This window comes from Lissotriton helveticus, chromosome 2_1 (genome assembly GCF_964261635.1).
Source record: "Lissotriton helveticus chromosome 2_1, aLisHel1.1, whole genome shotgun sequence".
Taxonomy (NCBI): Eukaryota; Metazoa; Chordata; class Amphibia; order Caudata; family Salamandridae; genus Lissotriton; species Lissotriton helveticus.
Genome location: NC_136059.1, coordinates 1,398,246,295 through 1,398,268,152, shown reverse-complemented (window position 1 = coordinate 1,398,268,152; position 21,858 = coordinate 1,398,246,295). Strand labels below are relative to the sequence as shown.

Below are 21,858 nucleotides of genomic sequence, written 5' to 3'. Positions count from 1 at the left end.
CCAAACTCCCTCCCCCTCCCGCTGCCGGGTCTAGAAAAGAAGGAGAAAGTACAAACGAAAAATTGGATCTATGCCACTCCTTTCATTATGGTGGGTCTCCGCGTGTCGCGCCATCCTGGGTCTGGGTCTCCCCCTGTCCCATGTTCGTGGAGTCTGGGCTATTTTGTGTCAACGGGGCATCCAGTCCCACCAATTCCTGAAACATCACACCCCAAAACCTGTAGGACCTCCGGTAGCTTCCCATATCTTCTTGTGTGCCTCATGTGCGATTCTTCCGCCAGTGCCCACTCCCGTAGATCCGCCCTCCATTTCTGTAACATCGGGCCCTGTGGGGACAGCCAGTGGATTGCAATACGACGGTTTGCTGTAACCAGGCCTAGTATGAGGAACCGTCTGCTCACTTTCCGTTTGGGGTCTCTGGGGATTAAGCCCAGGAGGCAAGGGCGCAGGTCCAGGTCTATCACTCACCTCGAGACCTTCGCCAAGACTTCCAGAACCGATTTCCAGTAGGATTGGAGGGTAGGGCACGCCCACACCATATGGTCAAAATCCGCCATGGGACAGCGGCATCTCGGGCATCGGGAATCTCTGGTATTATCGAAAACCCGGAGTCGTTTAGGGAAGAGGTAGGTCATGTGTATAATATTATATTGAATTTGTTTAAAGCGGTTGCTCACCGACACCTTCCGCACACTCTCATGTATCTTTTCCCATTCACGGGGGGTGATGTCCTGCGGACACGCCTGCTGCCATTTGTCTTCTATCACCAGGGGCCGTAACCTTTTATCCTCCCGCAACCCTCTGTAGAGGTGAGTCACAAACTTCCGGCCCCCGCCATTTCCAACATGGTGACTAAGGTATGGGTGTGTGCTCTAGCCTCCGGGAACGAGGGCCATAACTGCCGTGCAGTCGCCGCTAATTTAGCGTAATTAAGGAATTGCCGTGGACCCAGCTCGAAGGTAATGACCGCCTCTTGGTAAGTGATAAATGTATTGTTTGGGTACAGGTCGGCTAACATCAGGCAACCACCTTCCACCCATTTGTCTATGGACATGACCCGTGCAATCCGGCAAAGGGCGGCATCAGCCACATATCCTTGTCAGGGGCAAACGGCGTGCTGCAGATGTGGCGGCGCGTCACACGGTCCCAGATTGCGGCTCCCAGCCGTACCAGCGGGGGAATGTGCTCTCGCCGTCCCCTCTCCTGCCAAAGCAACGCTCCCAGTTGTTCATTCCCATAGGTCCCTGCCAGCAAGGACTGTTCCCAGGAGGGGTCCGTATCCAACCATGCAATGGCATGCGGTAGATGGGATGCAAAGTAGTAGAGCTCTAAATCGGGGACTTCTAGTCCACCCGTGCCCCAGCTATGCTTCAGGACCTCCAGACTCCCCCTGCATCTCTTGCCATTCCATAACAGTAGGACTAGGAGGGAATCCAATTCCCGAAAAGTCAGTTGCGGTAACTCATAAAAGGACCCCTGCATCGTGTACAGGAGGACCACCATCTTCATTAGAGCGATCTTCCCCATCAGGGAGATCTTAAGGGTGTTCCAAAAGGCAATACTCCCCTTTAGACCCCGAATTATCCGTCCCATATTGTGGTGGAAGAAATTGGTTGGGTTTCGACCAATTCAGATCCCCAAATAGCGGAATGTGTCGTCCACCCATGAGAGTCCCATCTCCGGGCGCTGGACCCCCTCCCATTCAGACTGCTCCCCAATCGCATAAAGCCTGGGACTTTGCCCTATTTAATGCAAGGCCAGAAGCAGCCGCGAAGTGCAACAGCTCGGACATCAGGACGGGCAGCGACTGTGTCGGTTGATTCAAATAGACCAAGGCGTCATCTGCATATAAGGTCACCACATGCTCCACTGTCCCTACTCTGATACCCCGGCCCTGTAGTACCGTGCGAAGATGACATGCCAACGGCTCTATCGCCAGGGCAAAGAGCATGGGGGGGAGGGGGCACCCCTGACGTGCTCCCCTCGATATGGGTATCTCATCTGAGACCCTTCGACCCATGCGCACTCTGGCCACAGGTCTGGTATACAGTAACTGAACCCATTTTACAAATCCTTCCCCCAGGCCCATTTTTAAAAGCACTTTCCAGAGGTAGGCCCAGCGAATCAAGTTTAACGCTTGTTCGATATCCAGAAAGACCAGCGTGCTTTGTTTGGCCTGTCCTGCTAGAGTTCGCATGACGTGGGCCAGGCGACAGATATTCCGTAAGGTGTTCCGGCCCGGGATGAACCCAGACTGGTCATCATGGACCAAGCGTCGAAGGTAGGGGAGGAGTCTGGAAGCCAGAACCTGGTTGATGATCTTTCAGTCCACGTTCAACATGGATATGGGTCTAATGACCCGGGAAGGAGAGGATCCTTACTCGGCTTGGGGATCCTTACGATCGTCGCCGCCCGCATGGAGTCCGGGAGCGAGCCCCGGTCGTAGGCTTCCATGGCCACCTCCCGGAGTTTGGGAACCAGAACCCCCCTGAACTCTTTATATAGTTCGGCCGCTAAACTGTCCATCCTAGGGTTTTCTCTGCCTGCAGGTGGGCTATTGCAGCACGCAGTTCCTCCTCCCGGAGTGGGCCCCCCAGGTCCTCCTGGCTATTCGCCTCAATCTCCGGTAGCTGTATGCCCTCGAGGTACACCTCTATGTTCTCGACGCCCGCTAACGGCTGCAATTCTGAGTATATTTTACATATATGGGATCGGAACACCTCGTTAATTGCCTGCTGGGTATATACCATCTGGCCCGATTCATTCTGCAGTGCCAAAATCGGGTGAGGTTGGGTTTCTGCCCGTATCAGACGCGCTAATAGTCTTTCAGCTTTGTCACCCTCCATGTACCATCTCCGCCTGCTGGCTGTCCTGTTAAATTTGCCAAGCGAGGCCCAGGTGTCTCCCAACTGCTGCCGTATAGCCGTCCACTCAGGCCGTTGCTCCTTGTCTGTGGGGAAATCTCTTTCCATCTCCGCCAAGCGGTCTTCGTGCTGTCGGAGTTCCCGTTCCAGCACCTGTTTTACTCCAACCTCCGTGGATAGATATGTCCCCCGAAGGACCACCTTCATGGCGTCCCATTCAGTCGCCCTCGTGTTAGCCGACCCCCAGTTCACTTCTAGATACGTCTCGAGCCCTTGGGAGATAGCTTCCTTATAAGTGGGATCTCCGAAAGCCTCCGTATTGAGTCTCCAGAGCGGGATCTTAGGCCGTGGACCGCCCGCAATCCCGCAGCCCCCCAGCAGGCCGGGGGGAAAGAAGGGAATTACTGGCTCAGGCCGCCCGGTCCCGACGGGCTTCGTCTGCAGGCGCTCCCCCAGTGCCCCTAGGGCCGCAAGGGTGCGCGTAGGCCTCTCCTCTCCGGCCTCGCATAGGGGCTCACCCCGGGGACCGCGGCGGGGTACCTATCAGCCGCACTGTCGCACCCTCCGCTGCTCTCTCCGGTCACCGGGGGTCACGCGCCCTTCCCGTCTGTCTCCGCAGCGGCCACTGATGCTCCGCTGGGCTTTCCGCCTCCCGCCGGCCAGTGGGGTTGTGTCACCGCGCGGCGGCCGCCATCTTCTGAACACTGCTGCAGTTACGCTCGCCGCGAGCCACCGGGTCCCCCGCAGTCGCTGACGGTGAATCACTCAGGCAGGGACCATGTCCGAGGTCCGGTGGGGGCTCCTCACCTTTGGAGCATCAATAATATCGGAAATGTGCCAGGATAATGCAGGATTTAGGGAGCACTAGGGCAGGAGCTGGACGAGAACGCGTCTAGCCGGCCATTTTGCTAAGCCATGCCCCCGCCAGGGGTGTTATAGTTAGCTGGACATTTCACTCGTACAAAACCATTGACATTCCTCCTTTATAGTTAGTTGTACTAAGTATAACGTGCGCGCCCGCAATCCACTACTGATGATGTCACATATTACATCATTCATGACATGGTCAGTGACATCACTGATGACATCTCAAATTACATCACTGATGACATCATCCACTTGACAATCAGATACACCTCATCATATGCTAGTATAACCTTTCATCACTCAAATACAGAGTACCATATTTGAATCCATTGACACACCAATACAAGTTTCTAAAAACCCACTCAGTGATTCCTAGATCTACACACATCTAATCACTTACCTATAGATTCACTCATACATTCTGTCAATGATCAATAGAACACTATCAAATATACTTATACACCTATATTGACATTACACACCAGCACACACCCTATTCACTTATGCAGTCATCCTACTCACTTATGCAAACAATGGATCATACTTACATTTACTTAGCTACACACTTATACAAACACCACTTCATCTATTCATATGGATAACTCATACCTAGTGTGTAATAAAATCACTATTACAAATATACAGTTATCCCCACAGTCACTCATACAATCACTGAGCCTTATATATACTTATTTATATACAACTGACACATACACTGCCTTTTATTTTTCTAGTTTGTTGGACATGTACCATTGAGGGATATATTTGCTCATCACCACACCCATAAAGAGATTCACACACCCAAACAACTGTTTCCACATACAGTCTTAACCTCATATACGTACTAAATCAACTATTTACACATCTTTGGGCAGTCACACACACCCCCACCGAACCACACACATGTTCACTCTTCCATACAAATACTCAGTTAACTAATTAATAACTAAGATAGACTTTCACAGAGCTAGTAACCAACTGGAGAAGCAGTTTACACAACAACTGACAAAGTGATACAGATATTCACACAGTTTAGTCACTATCCAATATATTTATTGAGACACTATAAATTAGTCAAGTAAACAGTCAATCACCCTGCTACTAAATCCTCCATCCATATATTTATATTCATATATCCACTCATTCTTCAATGCAGATTGCTATATATATAATACATATTTAAATAATGAACCAGTGATGTCATTTGAGATGTCACTGACCATGTCATGAATGATGTAATATGTGACATCATCAGCAGTGGATTGCGGGCGCCTAGTTATACTTAGCACAACTAACTATAACAGAGGAATTTCAATGGTTTTGTACGAGTGAAATGTCCAGCTAACTATAACACCCCTAAAACCTATGGTTTTTTCAGTGAATTTCTAAGGTATTTAAATGCTAATTCCTAACTATAACATGTCTGAAACCTATGTTTTTTTCTGTGAATATATATATATATATATATATATATATATATATATATATATATATATATTCACTGAAAAAAAACATAGGTTTCAGAGACGTTATAGTTAGAAATTAACATTTAAAAAACCATAGAAATTCACAGAAAAAAACATATAGTTAGTTCTGCTAACTATAACTCGCGTACCCGCAATGCACTGGTGATGATGTCACATATTACATCATTCATGACATGGTCAGTAAATGTAGGAATTTGTAAAGCGCACAGCTACCTCCACCGGAGGTGTCCCGGCGCTGTCCGTATACCGCTTAGGAACCCCTCCTGGCTTTCCTGGGAAATGTCCACTCCTGGGCACCTCCCAGGTGCAGCCAGGCATCCCAGCGCTTTTGGGGCCGTTGTGGAGGCTAAGTAAGCTATTGCCCAGAGTTGCAGCGTGGGACCCATGATCAGAACAGGCACTGAGGCGAGAATATCCAGTCAGGGGAATTACTGAGCCGGAGTCCCGCCGAGGTGGGAATCGAACCCTGGTCCCTGGCCAGAGCTCAGCATCAAGGTCTGCCTGCTCTAACCATTGAGCCACACTCCTCCACATGTGACATGAGTGATGACATAACTGATGACATCACTGATGACATCACTGATGACATCATCCAGTGAATATGGTTTAGTTTGAAATTTAAATATGTATTATATATATATATATATACCAATCTGTATTGAATATTGAGTGGATATAGAGCTGTCTGGATGGAGGATTTAGTAGCTGTCTGACTGTCTGTTTAAGTTAGTAATTAAAAGTGTCTCATTTAATACATGGATTAGTAACTAAACTATGTGAATGTGTGCATCACTGTCCCTGTTGTTGTATAACATGCTGCATCAGTTGGTCACTAACTACATGAGTGTGTATATTAGTTATTGATTAGTTGGGTGAGAATGTGTACGGGACACTGAGTTTGTGTGTGGTTGGATGGGGTGTGTGTAACTCTATGCATAGATGTGTGAATGGTTGATTGACTAGGTGTATAGGTTTAATAGTGCATGTGGAAACAGTTGTTTGAGTGACTGAGTGTATTTGTGTGTTGGTGAGCGAATATATGTTTTAGTTGTACATCTTCAACAAAGTAAAAAAATAAAAGGCATTGTATGTGAGAGTTGGTGTATATAAATAAGTATATGTAAGAGTCAGTGATTGTGAGAGTAACTATATGAATGAGTGTATAATTGTGATAGTGATTTTTTAACATATTAACTATGAGTTACTATGTGTTTGAATAAATGAGGTGTTGTGTGTATAATTGTGTAAGTGAGTAAATGTAAGTGTGATTAATTGTTTCATGAGTGAGTAGGATGACTGCATAACTGACTAAGATGACTGCTGATGTGTTAATGTCAATATATGTGTATAAGTGCCTTTGATAGTGTTCTATTAATTAGTGACTGCATGTATAAGTGATTCTGTTGTTGAATGGGTAGTTGTGTGTGTAGACTTAGGAATCAGTGAGTGGGTATGTAGTAACTGGTATTGGTGTGTCAATGTTTTCAAATATGGCACTCTGTATTTTACAGTGAGTGATGAAAGGTTATACTAGTGTATGATGAGGTGTATCAGGTTGTCACGTGGATGGTGTCATCAGTGATTTAATCAGTGATGTCATCAGTGATGTCACTGACCATGTCATGAATGATGAAATATGTGACATCATCAGCAGTGCATTGCGGGTGCGCGAGCTATAGTTAGCAGAACTAACTATAACGGAGGAATTTCTATGGTTTTGTACGAGTGCTAACTATAACACCCCTGAAACCTATGTTTTTTTCTGTGAATTTCTAAGGTTTTTCAGATGCTAATTTCTAACTATAACGTCTCTGAAACCTATGTTTTTTTCAGTGAATATATATATATAAAAAAAAATTGGGGGGACACAATACTCTCCAAAGAACTGGCAAGGAAGGAGCCAGACCTGTCAAAATTGCTTTCAAGTGATTTATTCGGCAGGGTCTTGGTCAATGTGACAGTTTTGAAGACCATGACGCCACCCGCCATGTAAGCCTTCACCTCTCGCCTGATAGTCCAGCAGCTCCCTGGCGTTCATCGCCTCCAGTACACACACGGACAGGGTTAATTTGTCCACCGCTCCGTGCCTTACCGATTTCGCCACTTCTGTAGCCCTACAGCCCTGATGAGTTACACCTCCTACACGGTGTAACGAAACACGTGTCGGCTGGCTACTATCTTACTGTACTGTCCACTATATGACTTATATAAAAACGTTATTCACACGAATCTCGATATCCTACGTTCTTTTTTGAAGCAACTACATTCTCTCAGTAGAATTTTTAGTCCTCACACCCGGACTATTTACCACTTGTGCGTGTGCACAGGATCTGTTCTCATACCTGGTGGGCTAGTTGGCCCCCAGGGACCCTCAGTATTCAAGAGGACTTAATCCCCCAACTTAAAACGCGCCACACTTGTCACATCAGGCCATGCCGCCTCCCTGCACCAGTGTGCAAACGCGCCCCCTAGAGTGTTGTAAATTGGGGGATTAAATCCCCTTGAGTCCTGAGGTTCCCTGGGGGCCAGCTAGCCCACCAGCTACCTCCAGTAAGCGCCACAGAGCGGTGTTACAGAGAGGTGTAAAAAGGGGCGTGGCCTCTCAACACCTCTCTGCAACGCAGCTCCCTGGCGCATACTAGAAGTACTTTGTGGGCTAGTTCACCCCCAGGGACCCTCAGGATTGAAGGGAAATGAATCCCCCAATTTACAATGTGTCAGGGGGTGCGTTTGCACACTTTCTATGTCAGGCCCCACCCCTTCCCTTTACCACTGTGCAAACGCGCTCCCTGGCGCGTTTTAAGTTGGGGGATTAATTACCCTTGAGTCCTGATGGTCCCTGGGGGCCAACTAGCCCACCAGGTACCTCCAGTAAGCGCCACAGAGCTGCGTTGCAGAGAGGTGTAAAAAGGGGCGTGGCCTCTGAACACCTCTCTGCAACGCAGCTCCCTGGCGCATACTGGAGGTACCTGGTGGGCTAGTTGGCCCCCAGGGACCCTCAGGATTCAAGGGGACTTAATCCCCCAACTTAAAACGCGCCACAGGGCGCGTTTGCACACTTGTCACATCAGGCGACGCCCAAAGAGGAAAATCAAAGCAGGAAATAGGCATGCTAATTACACCGATGATCGTCCTGCACCCCGCCTATCCAATTGGACTGTATATCCCCCCTGCAGCACCTACCTGGATCACTGGTGCATCCTGGGACCTGCAGTTCCGATGACGTGCGGGATGGTGAGCGAACACTAGGGAAAGGGGGCGGAGCGGGTCCCTGCCAATGGGGAAGCTGTGGGACTTTTAAATTAAAGTGTACTAATGCCTCCTGAACATTAAGGCATCTGAAGAAGGCCGAGACAGGCCGAAATGCATTATGCCGCATAACTCTATTAAAGGTGTTTCCAAGGTGTCCCCTGTGTGGCCTCTGCTCTTTCGACTGGAGGAGGTGTTCCGTATATATATATATATATATACGCCCTCCCATTTAGGAGCTACGCGGGACACCTGCAAAGTTGGTTTGGAACACTGTCTGCAACGCGTCGCACCCCCGGTGGTACACTTCTCCACAAGGAGGTATCCGGCACATGGGGAGAGAGTAGGCAATATTACATTGCCTGACAAGGGGAGACTGGAACGGGCTTGGAATCCTTCAGGCGCTGCGGAAGGTGTGGACTCAATAAAGCCCTTTTCAATCTACCCCGGAGCTGTGTCACACTCAGTTCTTACCTAAAGAGAGCCTGATTGTTTTGCTTTGCCAGTCAGCAGGTACTGGCCTGCGATACGCCCTCCTGTTCAGGAAATACGCGGGACACCTGCAAAATTGGTTCAGAGCACTGTCTGCAACGCGTCGCCCCCCCCGGTGCTACATGTCTCCACAAGGAGGTATCCGGCATATGGGGAGAGAGGAGGCAATATTACATTGCCTGACAAGGGGAGACTGGAACGGGCTTGGAATCCTTCAAGCAGCTGCGAAAGGTGTGGACTCAACTGCCAGCTCAATTGGGACATCCATTGGTGTCTGAGATGCCCCGTCACTGGATGGGCTCCCACAGAGGACTTCAACACCCAGAAAGCAGCTGCCCGGGAGGAGTAGTGTGATGTGTCCAACAGTCCACAATGGCGGAGGAGGGGCAAGGAGTCACCTGACGGGAAGTGATCACAGCAGTCATCTATTTTCACTGACCCCCCCAAAGAAAAGAATAGCCAGAGAAACGGGCACTGATGAAGCTAAATTGAAAAGCAGAAATGCTTCTGCCGAGCGTTTCTTTGGACTCTGCACACGGAGCGAGAGTGAGATCAATAAAGCCCTTTTCCATCTACCCTGGAGCTGTGTCGCACTCTGTTCGTACCTGAAGAAAGCCTGGTTGTTGTGTTTTGCCAGTCAGCAGGTACTGGCCAGCGATACGCCCTCCCATTCAGGAACTTCGCAGGACACCTGCAAAGTTGGTTCGGAGCACTGTCTGCAACGCGTCGCCCCCCGGTGCTACACGTCTCCACAAGGAGGTATCCGGCACATGGGGAAAGAGGAGGCAATATTACATTGCCTGACAAGGGGAGACTGGAACGAGCTTGGAATCCTTCAGGCAGCTGCGGAAGGTGTGGACTCAGCTGCCAGCTCGATTGGGGCATCACTTTGTGTTTGAGAGGCACCGTCACTGGGTGGGATGCCACAGAGGACTTCAACACCCAGAAATCAGCTGCCCGGGAGGAGTACTGTGATGTGTCCAGCAGTCCGCAATGGCGGAGGAGGGGCAAGAAGTCACCTGACGGGAATTAGTCACAGCAGTCAACTATTTTAACTGACCCCCCCCCAAAGAAAAGAATAGCCAGAGAAAAGGGCACTCATGAAGCTAAATCCAAAAGCAGAAATGCGTCTTCCGAGCGTTTCTTTGGACTCGGCACACGGAGCGAGAGTGAAATCAATAAAGCCCTTTTCAATCTACCCCGGAGCTGTGTCACACTCTGTTCATACCTGAAGAGAGCCTGGTTGTTGTGCTTTGCCAGTCAGCAGGTACTGGCCAGCGATCCGCCCTCCCGTTCAGGAGCTAAGCAGGACACCTGCAAAGTTGGTTTGAGGCACTGTATGCAATGCTTCGCCATCCCCCCCCCCCCCCCCCGGTGCTACACGTCTCCACAAGGAAGTATCTGGCACACGGGGAGAGAGGAGGCAATATTACATTGCCTGACAAGGGGAGCCTGGAACTGGCTTGGAATCCTTCAGGCAGCTGTGGAAGGTGTGGACTCAGCTGCCAGCTCGATTGGGGCATCACTTGGTGTCTGAGAGGCCCTGTCACTGGATGGGCTTCCACAGAGGACTTCAACACCCAAAAAGCAGCTGCCCAGGAGGAGTAGTGCGATGTGTCCAACAGTCCGCAATGGCGGAGGAGGGGCAAGAAGTCACCTGACGGGAAGTGGTCACAGCAGTCATCTATTTTAACTGACCTCCCAAAGAAAAGAATAGCCAGAGAAACGGGCACTGATGAAGCTAAATTCACAAGCAGAAATACGTCTGCCGAGCGTTTCTTTGGACTCTGCACACGGAGCGAGAGTGAAATCAATAAAGCCCTTTTCCATCTACCCTGAAGCTGCGTCCAACTCTGTTCGTACCTGAAGAGAGCCTGGTTGTTGTGTTTTGCCAGTCAGCAGGTACTGGCCAGCGATACGCCCTCCCGCTCAGGAGCTACGCTGGACACCTGCAAAGTTGGTCGGAGCACTGTCTGCAACGTTTATTGAAGTCACGTTTTTATTTAGCAAGTGAGGAGGAGCGAGAGAGAGAGACAGAGAGAGTGGGGATAAAGACATAAAGAGAGGGAAGAAAGAGAGGGGAGCAGCTGACAGTCACAGAAGGAGAAGAAAGTGCACTTTTCAAGACTACAGAAGTATGACGCTCATTTTTACGAAACAAATTACTACATTAACAGCAACAGGCCGCCATTTCCTCTCACAACCTCTGGTGACCGTGTTTGATAACAATGGGTTACATATTTTTAACATGGAGACGCTTTGACAGAGACACGCGTCACTTACCCCCTTGGGGCCCTCTCTCTCTTTTACCTCATCCGAGCATGAATATTCACGCAATATTGCTCTTTATTGTATTGATGTCTTTACCGTGAAGCCACTCACGTCCCTGATCCATGAGTTACTGCACTGGCCACCTTGTCCTACGCTTGAATGATAAAAAGTTTATTACAAGTTTCAACACCGATACGCACTGGCTACCCTGGTTGATAATTGAAGCATGACCATGCTCACACTTGATATACACACGCGGCACCTCCCCCATGAGGCCCCGCTCTCTCCTTGATTACAGCCTACCACGAAGGTCTGGGCTAACCTATTAGCTTCTGAATGGGCTGCATGTTCACAGCTTACTGAAGTGTATTTGACAATTTACCATTGTACTACTTACCTCCTTACAAGACATTGCATTTCTACATGAAAATGTTGCCACACTGCTGGCTTTTGTTTTTATTTCTCTTGTTTTATTGTATTTCCTTGGTTGTACCCTCCCTGTTCTTCTCCCCTTCTCTCACAGGTCTACAGTACGCCCCAGTACAAGTCTACTAGGGTACTCCCTACCGCATCTGGTAATTAAATCACAGATTTTCAATACCAGACGGTAGTGCACCATTCACATTTAGTTACTTCAGTCCTGATGAAGTGCCGACTGACCGGTTAGGGGCAACCTGGGCACAAAACATGTTGACCAACTTCACCTTGACAGCCCCTTAGGAACATCACTACCTCATAGGGGCTCTCGTACCGTTTTTAACCAGGCTAGAGCTACCTAAACTATTCAAACTTGACCTAAGTAGGACTGCTCCTGACCTATTTTATCTCACTCTCCTGTGCACTACCCAGCCCCCACTCACGCATGCACCTAATGACTTCTTCAAAAAGATCTCCGACAAAGAGCCCTGTTTACGGGAGCCCGTCAGGCATTGCAGCGCCGGCCTGACGAGGGGCAAACGCCCTATGATGAAGCATGACATCCTCCGGGGTGTGTGAGGCCATCACGAAGAAAGACCTGCCAGTCCCCCACGCCCAGCTAAGAGCTGCATACCCCATTCAGACCCAGTAAAAGATTTAACACCTCACAAGCAAAATAAAGTTTAAAAAGCACTCAATAACAAATAAGAGTGTGTGCCTAGGGTGGGAAAAGCAGACATGATTTGAGTATGTTTCATATGGTTCGAATGTGTTTGAAACAAGTGAAAAACAAAGTAGAGAATGGGATTTTGAGGGAATAAATTGAGAAGATTAATGAAGAAATAAAAGTGGATCTAAACCTGCCAGACTTCAGAGACGGTCGATCTGCCCTAGGTTCACCTGTGGCGCCAGCGCCGGCTGGGATGCGCTTGAGTGGTTAGGTACAAATTGGAGATGAGGAGGGCTGAAGGGGTTAGCTTGACAGAGATGGGCAATGGAGGAGTGCAAAACTGTACAATTGAAATAGGGCAAAAATTAAAACATAGGCCGTTAGACAAGTAATACATGCACGCTCATGTGCGCAGACATCCTTCACCCGCTATGCCACCTGCCACGTACAATGAAGGTACTGTGTCAGTCGCATACTAGCTACAAGCCCTTGAGTGTGTATGGACCACCAGTGAAGCTGTCTTGGCCCCCCAAGAGGCACCAAAGCCCTGAGCCTAGTCGGTTCCAGCACACTCACTCTTTAAGGTGGCCTCACCTCCATGCGTGCCACGGCCCAGCTCATCACTTGAGAAAGCACTAGCATCAGAGAAAATGCGACGGAAATTGCAGAAGGCTTGCCCTGGTGACCGAGGCTTGCAAAGCACAAAATTAAAAGCATTTGAAATGCAATAGATCTCGCATTTACTAAACTCTTGAAAGTGCGAGACCCATCGCATTCAAAATGGTTGTTTGCCACTATGCCCCTTTCCTTAGACACAGCTTGTCTGAAGAAAGGGGCCTGACTGCCTTTAAAGTGAAAGAGCCACAAGTTAAACAAGCTCAACCCAAGCAAAAACACTGATAGGTTAAATAAAGAAGATCATAAACATATTTAACATAAGTAAGGATCGGACTTGACGTGTGACAAGTACCAGGAAATTTTTTAAAAGCGGATGTGAGACGGCCATAGCTGCCAACTTTGGGTTGAGTTTGCACTAAGTATTAACATAAGTAAGGATCAGACTTGACGTGTGACAAGTACCACAGCATTTTTAAAAGCGGATATGAGACAGCCAGAACTACCAACTTTGGTTGAGTTTGCTTTATTTAAAGTTGCAACAAAAGCAATGCATTGTACTGCATTTGCCATTTTACACGTGCTAAATCACATGTTGACCTCGATTCCATGCAATGCTCTGATCTTCCATTTTGTTGCATTGCACTTCCATTTTGTGCTGCCGTGACCTGGAGTTACATTTCAGCAGGAACATAAACATGTTTTTCACGTAAACCAGTACAAGCAGGTGCGAGGCATCTCATGAGGATGCCTCGTGAGGTTATGTTGTACCTTCAGAGTGTTTTTATGCATTCCATACTTATCTCTAGGACAGAGGGAGGATGGCCGTGCCAGTCTCCAAGGCCGGAGAGTGGGAAAGGAATGTCTTTTGCCTCGGCACTGCCCAGATAGAATCTGGCCAGGTCTGTCTGGGTGGGTCTGATGCAGAGATGAGGCCAGCACTTGTGAATAGATGGGCGAGAGCGCCTGCTAGAGGCTTCTCGAACATATTGATTTAAACTATAAAAAGCGGTGTCTGTGGGGTGGAGCTCAGGAACTCAGTCTTGGAGTGGACGCACTCGCGGGACAACTTTGGTGCCCGAAGAGATTACTCCCTGAGCTGCCGGTCTATGGGTTCCCGACTTGGTGTTCAGTGCTTGGCCAGGGATGTTAAAGTCTCCGGTGCTGCAAATGAATCTGGTGAGGTGCTTTGTACATTAACTGTTTATATACCTGTATTCACAGTTTCATATTTATGTATATAGTGTGGTGTATTCATTGTCTATTGCCTTTCACTTGGTGCTTAAGAATTCATTGGCTTCAGTGATTTATTGCCTTTACCTACAATATTAATAAAGCTCATTTTTACCTCCAGTGGAGTGTTGGAGTTTCTATGTGAGTAAGTGGTGTGCGTAAGTTCAGATTAGTCAAGTGGGCAAAGCAATACATGCATAACCAGATGGGAGGACGGAAGAGAGGCCACCACACTCTGTACTGTGTGATGGCCAACTAAAATGTTCTCAGAGTGAAATTGCCCGAAAGAGAACTAAACAAACAAAGGAGAGACCAATAAGAAATACAGCATTTCTGGATGCTGCAGATAACAAACAAGTTACTTACCTTCGGTAATGCTTTTTCTGGTGGATACAGTATCTGCCTGTTGATTCCTCACTTTATGATTATCCCCTGCGCCAGCATTCCACGGAATGCTTTCCTAGCTCTCCACACAGACGAGGACGTCACAATGCCACGGCTCTGCAGGCGACTCCGTATGACGTCACCAGAGCCATAAGAGAGCCTCGTCGGTGTGATGACGTCAGTTCCACCCATTTTTTCCGTGCCTCTGAGGCGAACGGGTGGACCGACAACAGATTCAAAGTATACACAGTACACATTATTCAAACAACTACACATAGTGTAAAATCAAAAGGAAAGCCAAAGAGAAAAAGCATTTCCTCTAAATCACACAAATGGAAATTAAAGAAACAAAGGTAAAACAAAAATGCTAAACAAAGCCACCTTTAAGGTATACAAGGGTGGACATCGGGGAGGGGGGTGGGTCAGTGAGGAATCCACAGGCAGATACTTTATCCACCAGAAAGAGCGTTACCGAAGGTAAGTAACTTGTTCTTCTGATGGATAAATCTGCCTGTGGATTCCTCACCTTATGAATAGATTCCCACAGCAGTCCCACTCCCGGAGGAGGGTGTCTACCCTTCTATACCAAAAATTCCTGCAGGACAGAGCACACAAAGTGGCCTTCCCTCCTCATTTCGGAGTCTAAGCAATAATGCTTTGCGAAAGTGTGGAGGGAGGCCCAAGCCGCTGCCTTACAAATGTCCACTACAGGTACACCTCTAGCCAATGCAGAAGTTGACGACTTGGCTCTGGTAGAATGAGCTCTAATAGGCACAGTTAAAGGCTCATTAAAAGGCAACAAGGGCACAACAATTGACAAAGGCGAATGTAATACTTCAGTAAGCTAATTCGGCTTATACTCAAGCAGTAGGCATTTGTAAGTCCAAAAGCTCTGCCGCTTTTCTGATGACAGAATGATAAGAAGCAACCTCTTGAGGTGGGGAAGCCCTTAACAAAGAAAGTTCCCACTCAGGGCAAGTGTCCAGCCCACTTGCCTCCTGAATTCCTTCAAATTCATCCACAGAATCTTCTAACTCACCCTCTTGAACCTCCTTTCTCTCATACTGCTCTTCCTCCAGCAGTCTCTGAGCTTCTCTCCTTGAACGAAACATCAGTTGAGGCATCGGCGGCGCCACACAATGGCGCAGACATCTCCGGAGCCAGCGTCGAAGGAAGATCCGAAGGTGGAATCGGCGCTGTACGAGGCTGAGAGGAATGCCCACCAGACAATGCCGGGTATTCCATATACAACTTCAAAAACCTCTGAGCCAGAAACTGCGATGACGGCACCATCGGCATGAAAGGCACGAAGGGTGCCTGAGCATAGTGCTGAGGCACACCCAAATTGAAGGCCAGTGGACCCACAGGACCCGAAGGTGCTCCGGAGGGGAAGGCTGCCTTAGCAAATACTCCATACATTGCACTTAAAAAATGCGTTGGATCCGAACCTGGAGTTGAAAACTGTGGATATGGAGTCGAGCCAACATCCACATGAGGAGCCTCCGATGTCGGAACAGCCTGAGCCACTGGTGAAGCCACAGTAGTCACACAGTAGACACATAGTCTTGTGAACTATGAAGGATCATCCTGAACTGGTAAGCCCTCTAAAACCGGTGAACCCCTCGGCGCCGGAGACTGCGCCGGAGTGTCTTTTGGTGAAGGAGTTCGCTCAGGAGACATCGAAGAGAAGGCAAAGGAGACACCAAGTCTTTTTGACGACGTCGAGGAAGACCGAGGAAGACCGAGGTGACCTCAAAGCATTACCCTTTGACGAACGGTGCCGAGAACCATGCCTCCTCTTCTTCTTGTGTTTCCTCGACTTCAACGTATGCGAAGTCGATGACTTTGACGCATGTGAAGTCGACGACTTTGACCTTTTAAGCCCTCTTCCTTCCTTCTTTGCCTTTGCCATAAAAAGCTTGGCCTCCCGTTCCTTAAGAGCCTTTGGGTTCATCTTTCAGCAACTGGAACAGTTTTCCACGTCGTGATCCGACGACAACACCATAGACAATCTTCACGGGGTCAGTGATCGACATGTGACCCTCACACTCCCTACAGTGCTTAAACCCAGACTTCCTTGACGCAGCCATCGCAACAGCAACAGTAAAAGATGAAGGTTTACAAAGCAACACAATACAATAAGGAGACTCCTAGAAAACCGTTAAGCGTCCACAGTGCGGAAAAAAGGGAACTGACATCATCACGCCGACGAGGCTCTCTTATGACTCAGGAGACATCATGCGGAGTCGCGTGCGGAGCCGTGGCATTGTGATGTCCTCGTCAGCGTGGAGAGCTAGGAAAAAATTCTGCGGAATGCTGGCACAGGGGATAATCATAAGGTGAGGAATCCACAGTCAGATGTATCCATCAGAAAGCCAATGGCAATGGATGAGTTTGCCAAAGCCCCACAGAGAGATACATGTCATCACTATTCTTCGACCTAAAAAATGACTTGCACCAAATAACTTAAATAATACAGCACTTAGGGCCAGATGTAGGAGCCCTAATACCAGTCGGTAACGGCCGAATTCGGCCGTTACCGAACGGTATTTGGGTTTTGAAATGTAGGGGGCTTAAAATTACAGAATCGGTATATTGACCGATTCGGTAAAATTATCGATTCGGTAAATTACCAAATCGGTAAATATACCGATTCTGTAATTCTAGATGTAGCTAGCACTTCAAAGAGTGCCGCAGGCCCTTAAGAGTCGGTATTTTACCACACAATCCTATTGTGTGGTAAAATACCGAATTCAGGTGTGCATGCACATCTGTGCATGCACACCTGTGCCATGTGACATACAGACATGCCCTTAGGGCATTGCATGTGTGCCACATGTCACACAAGCCTGTACTTGGGGTGCTAGAGGGTGTCAAAGTGACACCCCCTGCACCCTTGCAGGATTCGGTATTTACCGATTCGGTAAATACCGAATCAGTATTGCCCATTGATTCCTATGGGCTTCAAGGCCCATAGGAATCAATGGGCAATACCGATTCGGCAGATTCGGCAAATGTAAAATGAAATTTACTTACATCTGCCTACTTCTAATTTACCGATTCATAAATACCGAATCGGTAAAATTCGGTATTTATGAATCGGTAAATTTGAATTACCTACATCTAGCCCTTAATAAGTAAGTAATGATTGTTCCCTCTTTTTAATGATCAGTCCCCTGAGTCACATAATTCTGCCAAATATTCAGTGGCACAAATGACCCCCCATACATTTTCATTGCTTGTCCAATTCACGGACGGAAATTTTTGCACTTTGATTACTTTGCATTAAAAGTACCAGTCTCCCTGAACTGACAAAAACACTCTAATGACTTATGAACAACGAGTAAGAGTATGAGATATCACTGTAACTAGTGTTTATTCTCAGGACATAGGACTGTGTAATAAAAATAATTTAGGCTGTTTTTCTCATGTTGTAGATATAGTAACAACATTACAAGTGTTTAAGCAATTGCATAAAAATGGTTAATATGTATGGCAGTGATTTACCTCTGCAATTAATGCGTAGTTGGGCACCATCATCGCAAAGGGTCTGAAGAGAGCTTTTAGATTATCAGGTAATTCCGTTCTTCCGGCATAACCAGGATTCATGGTGATGAATGCTGCACATGTCATAACTAATTTTATTTCTCGTCCCTCAAACATAAATCTAGAAAGCTAAGTGTATAGAAGAAAAAAATAGATGTTAATACAAACAGTTCAATGAATACCTAGGGCTGCTCATATCCTATAACAAGAGAGGCCCGCCCGAGCAGTTCAGGTAGGACTGTTTCTTTTGGTGTGGGAGGAACTAGGACAGTTTTTTATGTTTGGTTAATTATTGTTTACAAGTGGCTGAGATTCATACATGGATTTCATTCCATCAATTACTTAGTTTTCTCGGTGCAAGAGGAATCTCCACACACACAGTAATTTATGAAACATCACCTATACTTGTATCTAACCTAAGTGTAGTAGAGATGGACTGATGACAAATTCTCTGGATATTCACATACGATTAAGTTACCAAAAATGTGTCTAAGTGGAACTTATTGATACGCTAAGTGTTGATCTTGAAAATCTGACATGGGTCCTCGTGGCCCTAGGTTGGATATTCCTGACCTAGACTAATGGTCACTCATGATTCTAGTGAAGAGTAATAGATAAACACAACATGATCTTTTTATTAAGTAAACAAAGTATTTACTCCAGAGCTTGTGGCAATGAAAATACATATTTACATTTCTTTAGGAATATTTTGACACCAAATATAATGGATGACCCCTGGAATAATATGCATAGGAAATTTAAATGTCCAGCCAAGAAGTTACCTGGCAATTATGGTGTACATCTTCTTGAGTCATGATAAATATTCAGCTTCCAGGGAAATGTGATATGCTGATTCACTGGGGAGAGCCTTTGTATGTTTGAATAGTCTATTTTACCGTGCAATCTTCAATGGTCACTTTTATATAAAATGTGGAAAATAAATAAGAGACGCAGAGTTCAAGGAACTACAAATTCATATCTTCACACAAAAATATGAAAGAAAAATATTTGAATTCGGAGAAAATGGCTGCAATTCAGCAACATTGTTCAGTGTTCCAATGCTAGGTCTAGTGTGCTAGGCAAAACTGTCACATTGTGTGCAGGATTCTTGTGTTGTGCAGGTACATCATGTTTTACCACAAACAGCCAGACTACCAATGTCTAGTATTTATAAGAGTTATCTGTACAAGGGATTATTTATTGCCTTACATTGGTGATTTCACTTCCTCCAGGAAACAACATTACCAAGACATAAACTAGGAACAAATAACATAATGATAGCCACAAGCTTCTGGTTCATCGTCCAGTTCTTTATTGGTCCCAATAGGTCTTACTCAGATTGAGAGCAAGTGCTGCTGCCACAAAAGTGTTCATGTTATCTGAAAAAGACACTTTTCAAGTAATAGATACTGTGGTGACTGTGAAACTATCTTTGGCATTCACTAAAGTGTAGCAGTAACCGATCCTTAAGACAGTGAAGATGTGCATGAGCATTGGTGGACAAGTCCTCAACTGGGTTAGTTCTTTTCTGGTTTACAACATACAGAAGTTAAAACTGAGCACCCACCACTATGCTATATGGAGTCTATCAATCCTATCCCTCTTATTGGTCAACATTGAAAGGGAGACTTTTGGGGTTCTAGCGAGAAGCCGAAATATTACGATTGATTGACATCTGGATGTACTGCATCTTAAAATAACTATGGAGCCTCATCTTGAAGACTACCTAGAACAAACTGTAAACTGGATGTCCCTAAGCGTAAACCACTGACATAAAATTCCTGTTTGTTTCGTCACTCCCTGTCACCTTTCCATTAAGAGGTGAATTATCTTATTTGACATCAAATGTCACAAAAATTGTTGTTGCAAACATTAACCATTGGGTTTCATTCTAAGCAATGATTTACATCTTGCCCCCTACCCCGATGAACCACGCACGAAACCTCAGCATCGTAGTGGACTTCTCGCTCACAATAGACCACCAGATAAACACAGTCTCCTCAGCCTCCTTCGACACACTCCTCCTTCTTCGAAAGACCTTCAGCTGGATCCCCACCGAATTCAGGAAGACAGTCAACCATGCCCTCATCATCAGCAGACTCAACTACGGCAACACACTCTATGCAGGTGTCACCCAGAAACCCGTTTGAAGACTCCGGAATGTCCAGAACACCGCAGCAAGAGTAATCCTCAACATCTCCCATCGCATCCACATCACTCAACACCTCTGTGACCTACACTGGCTCGCAGTCGACAAAAGAATGACCTTCAGGCTCCTCACCCACACATACAAGGCCCTTCACAACGCCGGACCGACATACCTGAAACACAGGCTCAGATTCCACACATCCAACAGACACCACTACTCCACCCAGCTTTCCCGGGCTACCGTCCCACAAATCTGCAAGACCAGAACCGGAGAAATGTCGTTCTCTTACCTCACCTTCAAGACTTGGAACATCCTGCCCATCCACCTCAGAAATCATCCTAGCTGACACAATTCAGGAAGGACCTCAAGACCTGGCTCTTCCAATGAACTCAACACTTGGTCGGATCTGCTCCACACTCCCTACCCCCCCCACCCCCCCACCCCAGCGCCTTGAGACCCACACAGGTGCGTAGTTGCGCTTTACAAACTCTGATTAATTGTATTGATTGATCGAATCAACAAAAAATTTTGAATGAGCACAATTGCAACTACTAATTTTATCTACACATCTGCCCAGCACTTAGGTGCTTTCAGGAGCCTGGTTTCCACCATATAATAAGCTCATAAATAGAGAAAAGAAATAATTAACAAGTTACTTACCTTCAGTAACGATATATCTGTAAGAGACATATATTAGTTAAGGATTCCTCACCTTGGAATTACCCCGGGCGTCAGACTGGATCCGGAGAATTTTTCTTCAGCAGTACCCCTGCGCATCGGCAGGTGGCATTGGTCGTCTCCGCATTTGTCGTGGTTGCCGGGATGATGTTACGATATCTACTTAGATGCCGCACTCGCGCGCTGACGTCAGTTCTTTACACAACATTCCAAGCCAGAAGCACAGAGCCAAGCAAGACACTGACTACTGGTGCACAAAACTAATAAGGCCCTGAAAGGGAGCTCCTTACCATAGAAGTCAGTTCCGAGAACGGGGAGGATGGGTAGGGCGGTGAGGAATCCATAACTAATATATGTCTCTTCCAGATATATCGTTACCGAAAGTAAATAACTTGTTCATCTGAAAGAGACTATTAGTTATGGATTACTCACCTTCGAATAGATACTCTAGCAATACCAACCCCGGAGGTGGGTCTGTGAACTAAGTTCACACCAGAAAGTATGGAATGGGCGCACAACCCCACTGGAGGTTCCTTTTTTGCTAAGGATTAGCAGATTTTGATGCAAACAACAACCCATCGAGATGGTCCATTTTTGCATGGCCCAGCCTTTCTTGGCGCCCACATAGCCAACAAAGAGCTGGTTATCCACCCAGAATTGCTTTGCGTCATAAAGAAAGAAAGAAAGCGCACGTTTTGGATCCAGACGGTGGAACCTCTCCTCCTCTTTACAAGGATGCAGGGGCGGGAAGAAGGTGGGAAAAGTGATGGTGTGTCCCATGTGGAAAGAGGTAACCACTTTTGGAAGGAAATAAGGCCTAGTGCGGAGGACAAGTTTGTCCGGATGAACAGCCAGGAAAGGAGGTTTGGAAGAAAGAGCCTGAAGTTCATATACCCTGCGAGCAGAGGTGATGGCAACCAAAAAGGCAGTTTTAAG

The 21,858-nt window shown here is 47.0% G+C and overlaps 1 protein-coding gene across 1 annotated transcript in view; it reads right to left on the bottom strand.

Annotated features, from left to right (window-relative positions):
• The window catches only part of LOC144820261 (dynein axonemal heavy chain 6-like), a 1,187,310-nt gene that overhangs the window by 301,214 nt on the left and 864,238 nt on the right, over window positions 1–21,858 (bottom strand). Inside the window, exon 31 of the mRNA XM_078677850.1 lies at window positions 18,057–18,224. Coding sequence (XP_078533976.1) covers window positions 18,057–18,224 — 168 coding nt within the window. The remainder of the gene's footprint in view (window positions 1–18,056; window positions 18,225–21,858) is intronic.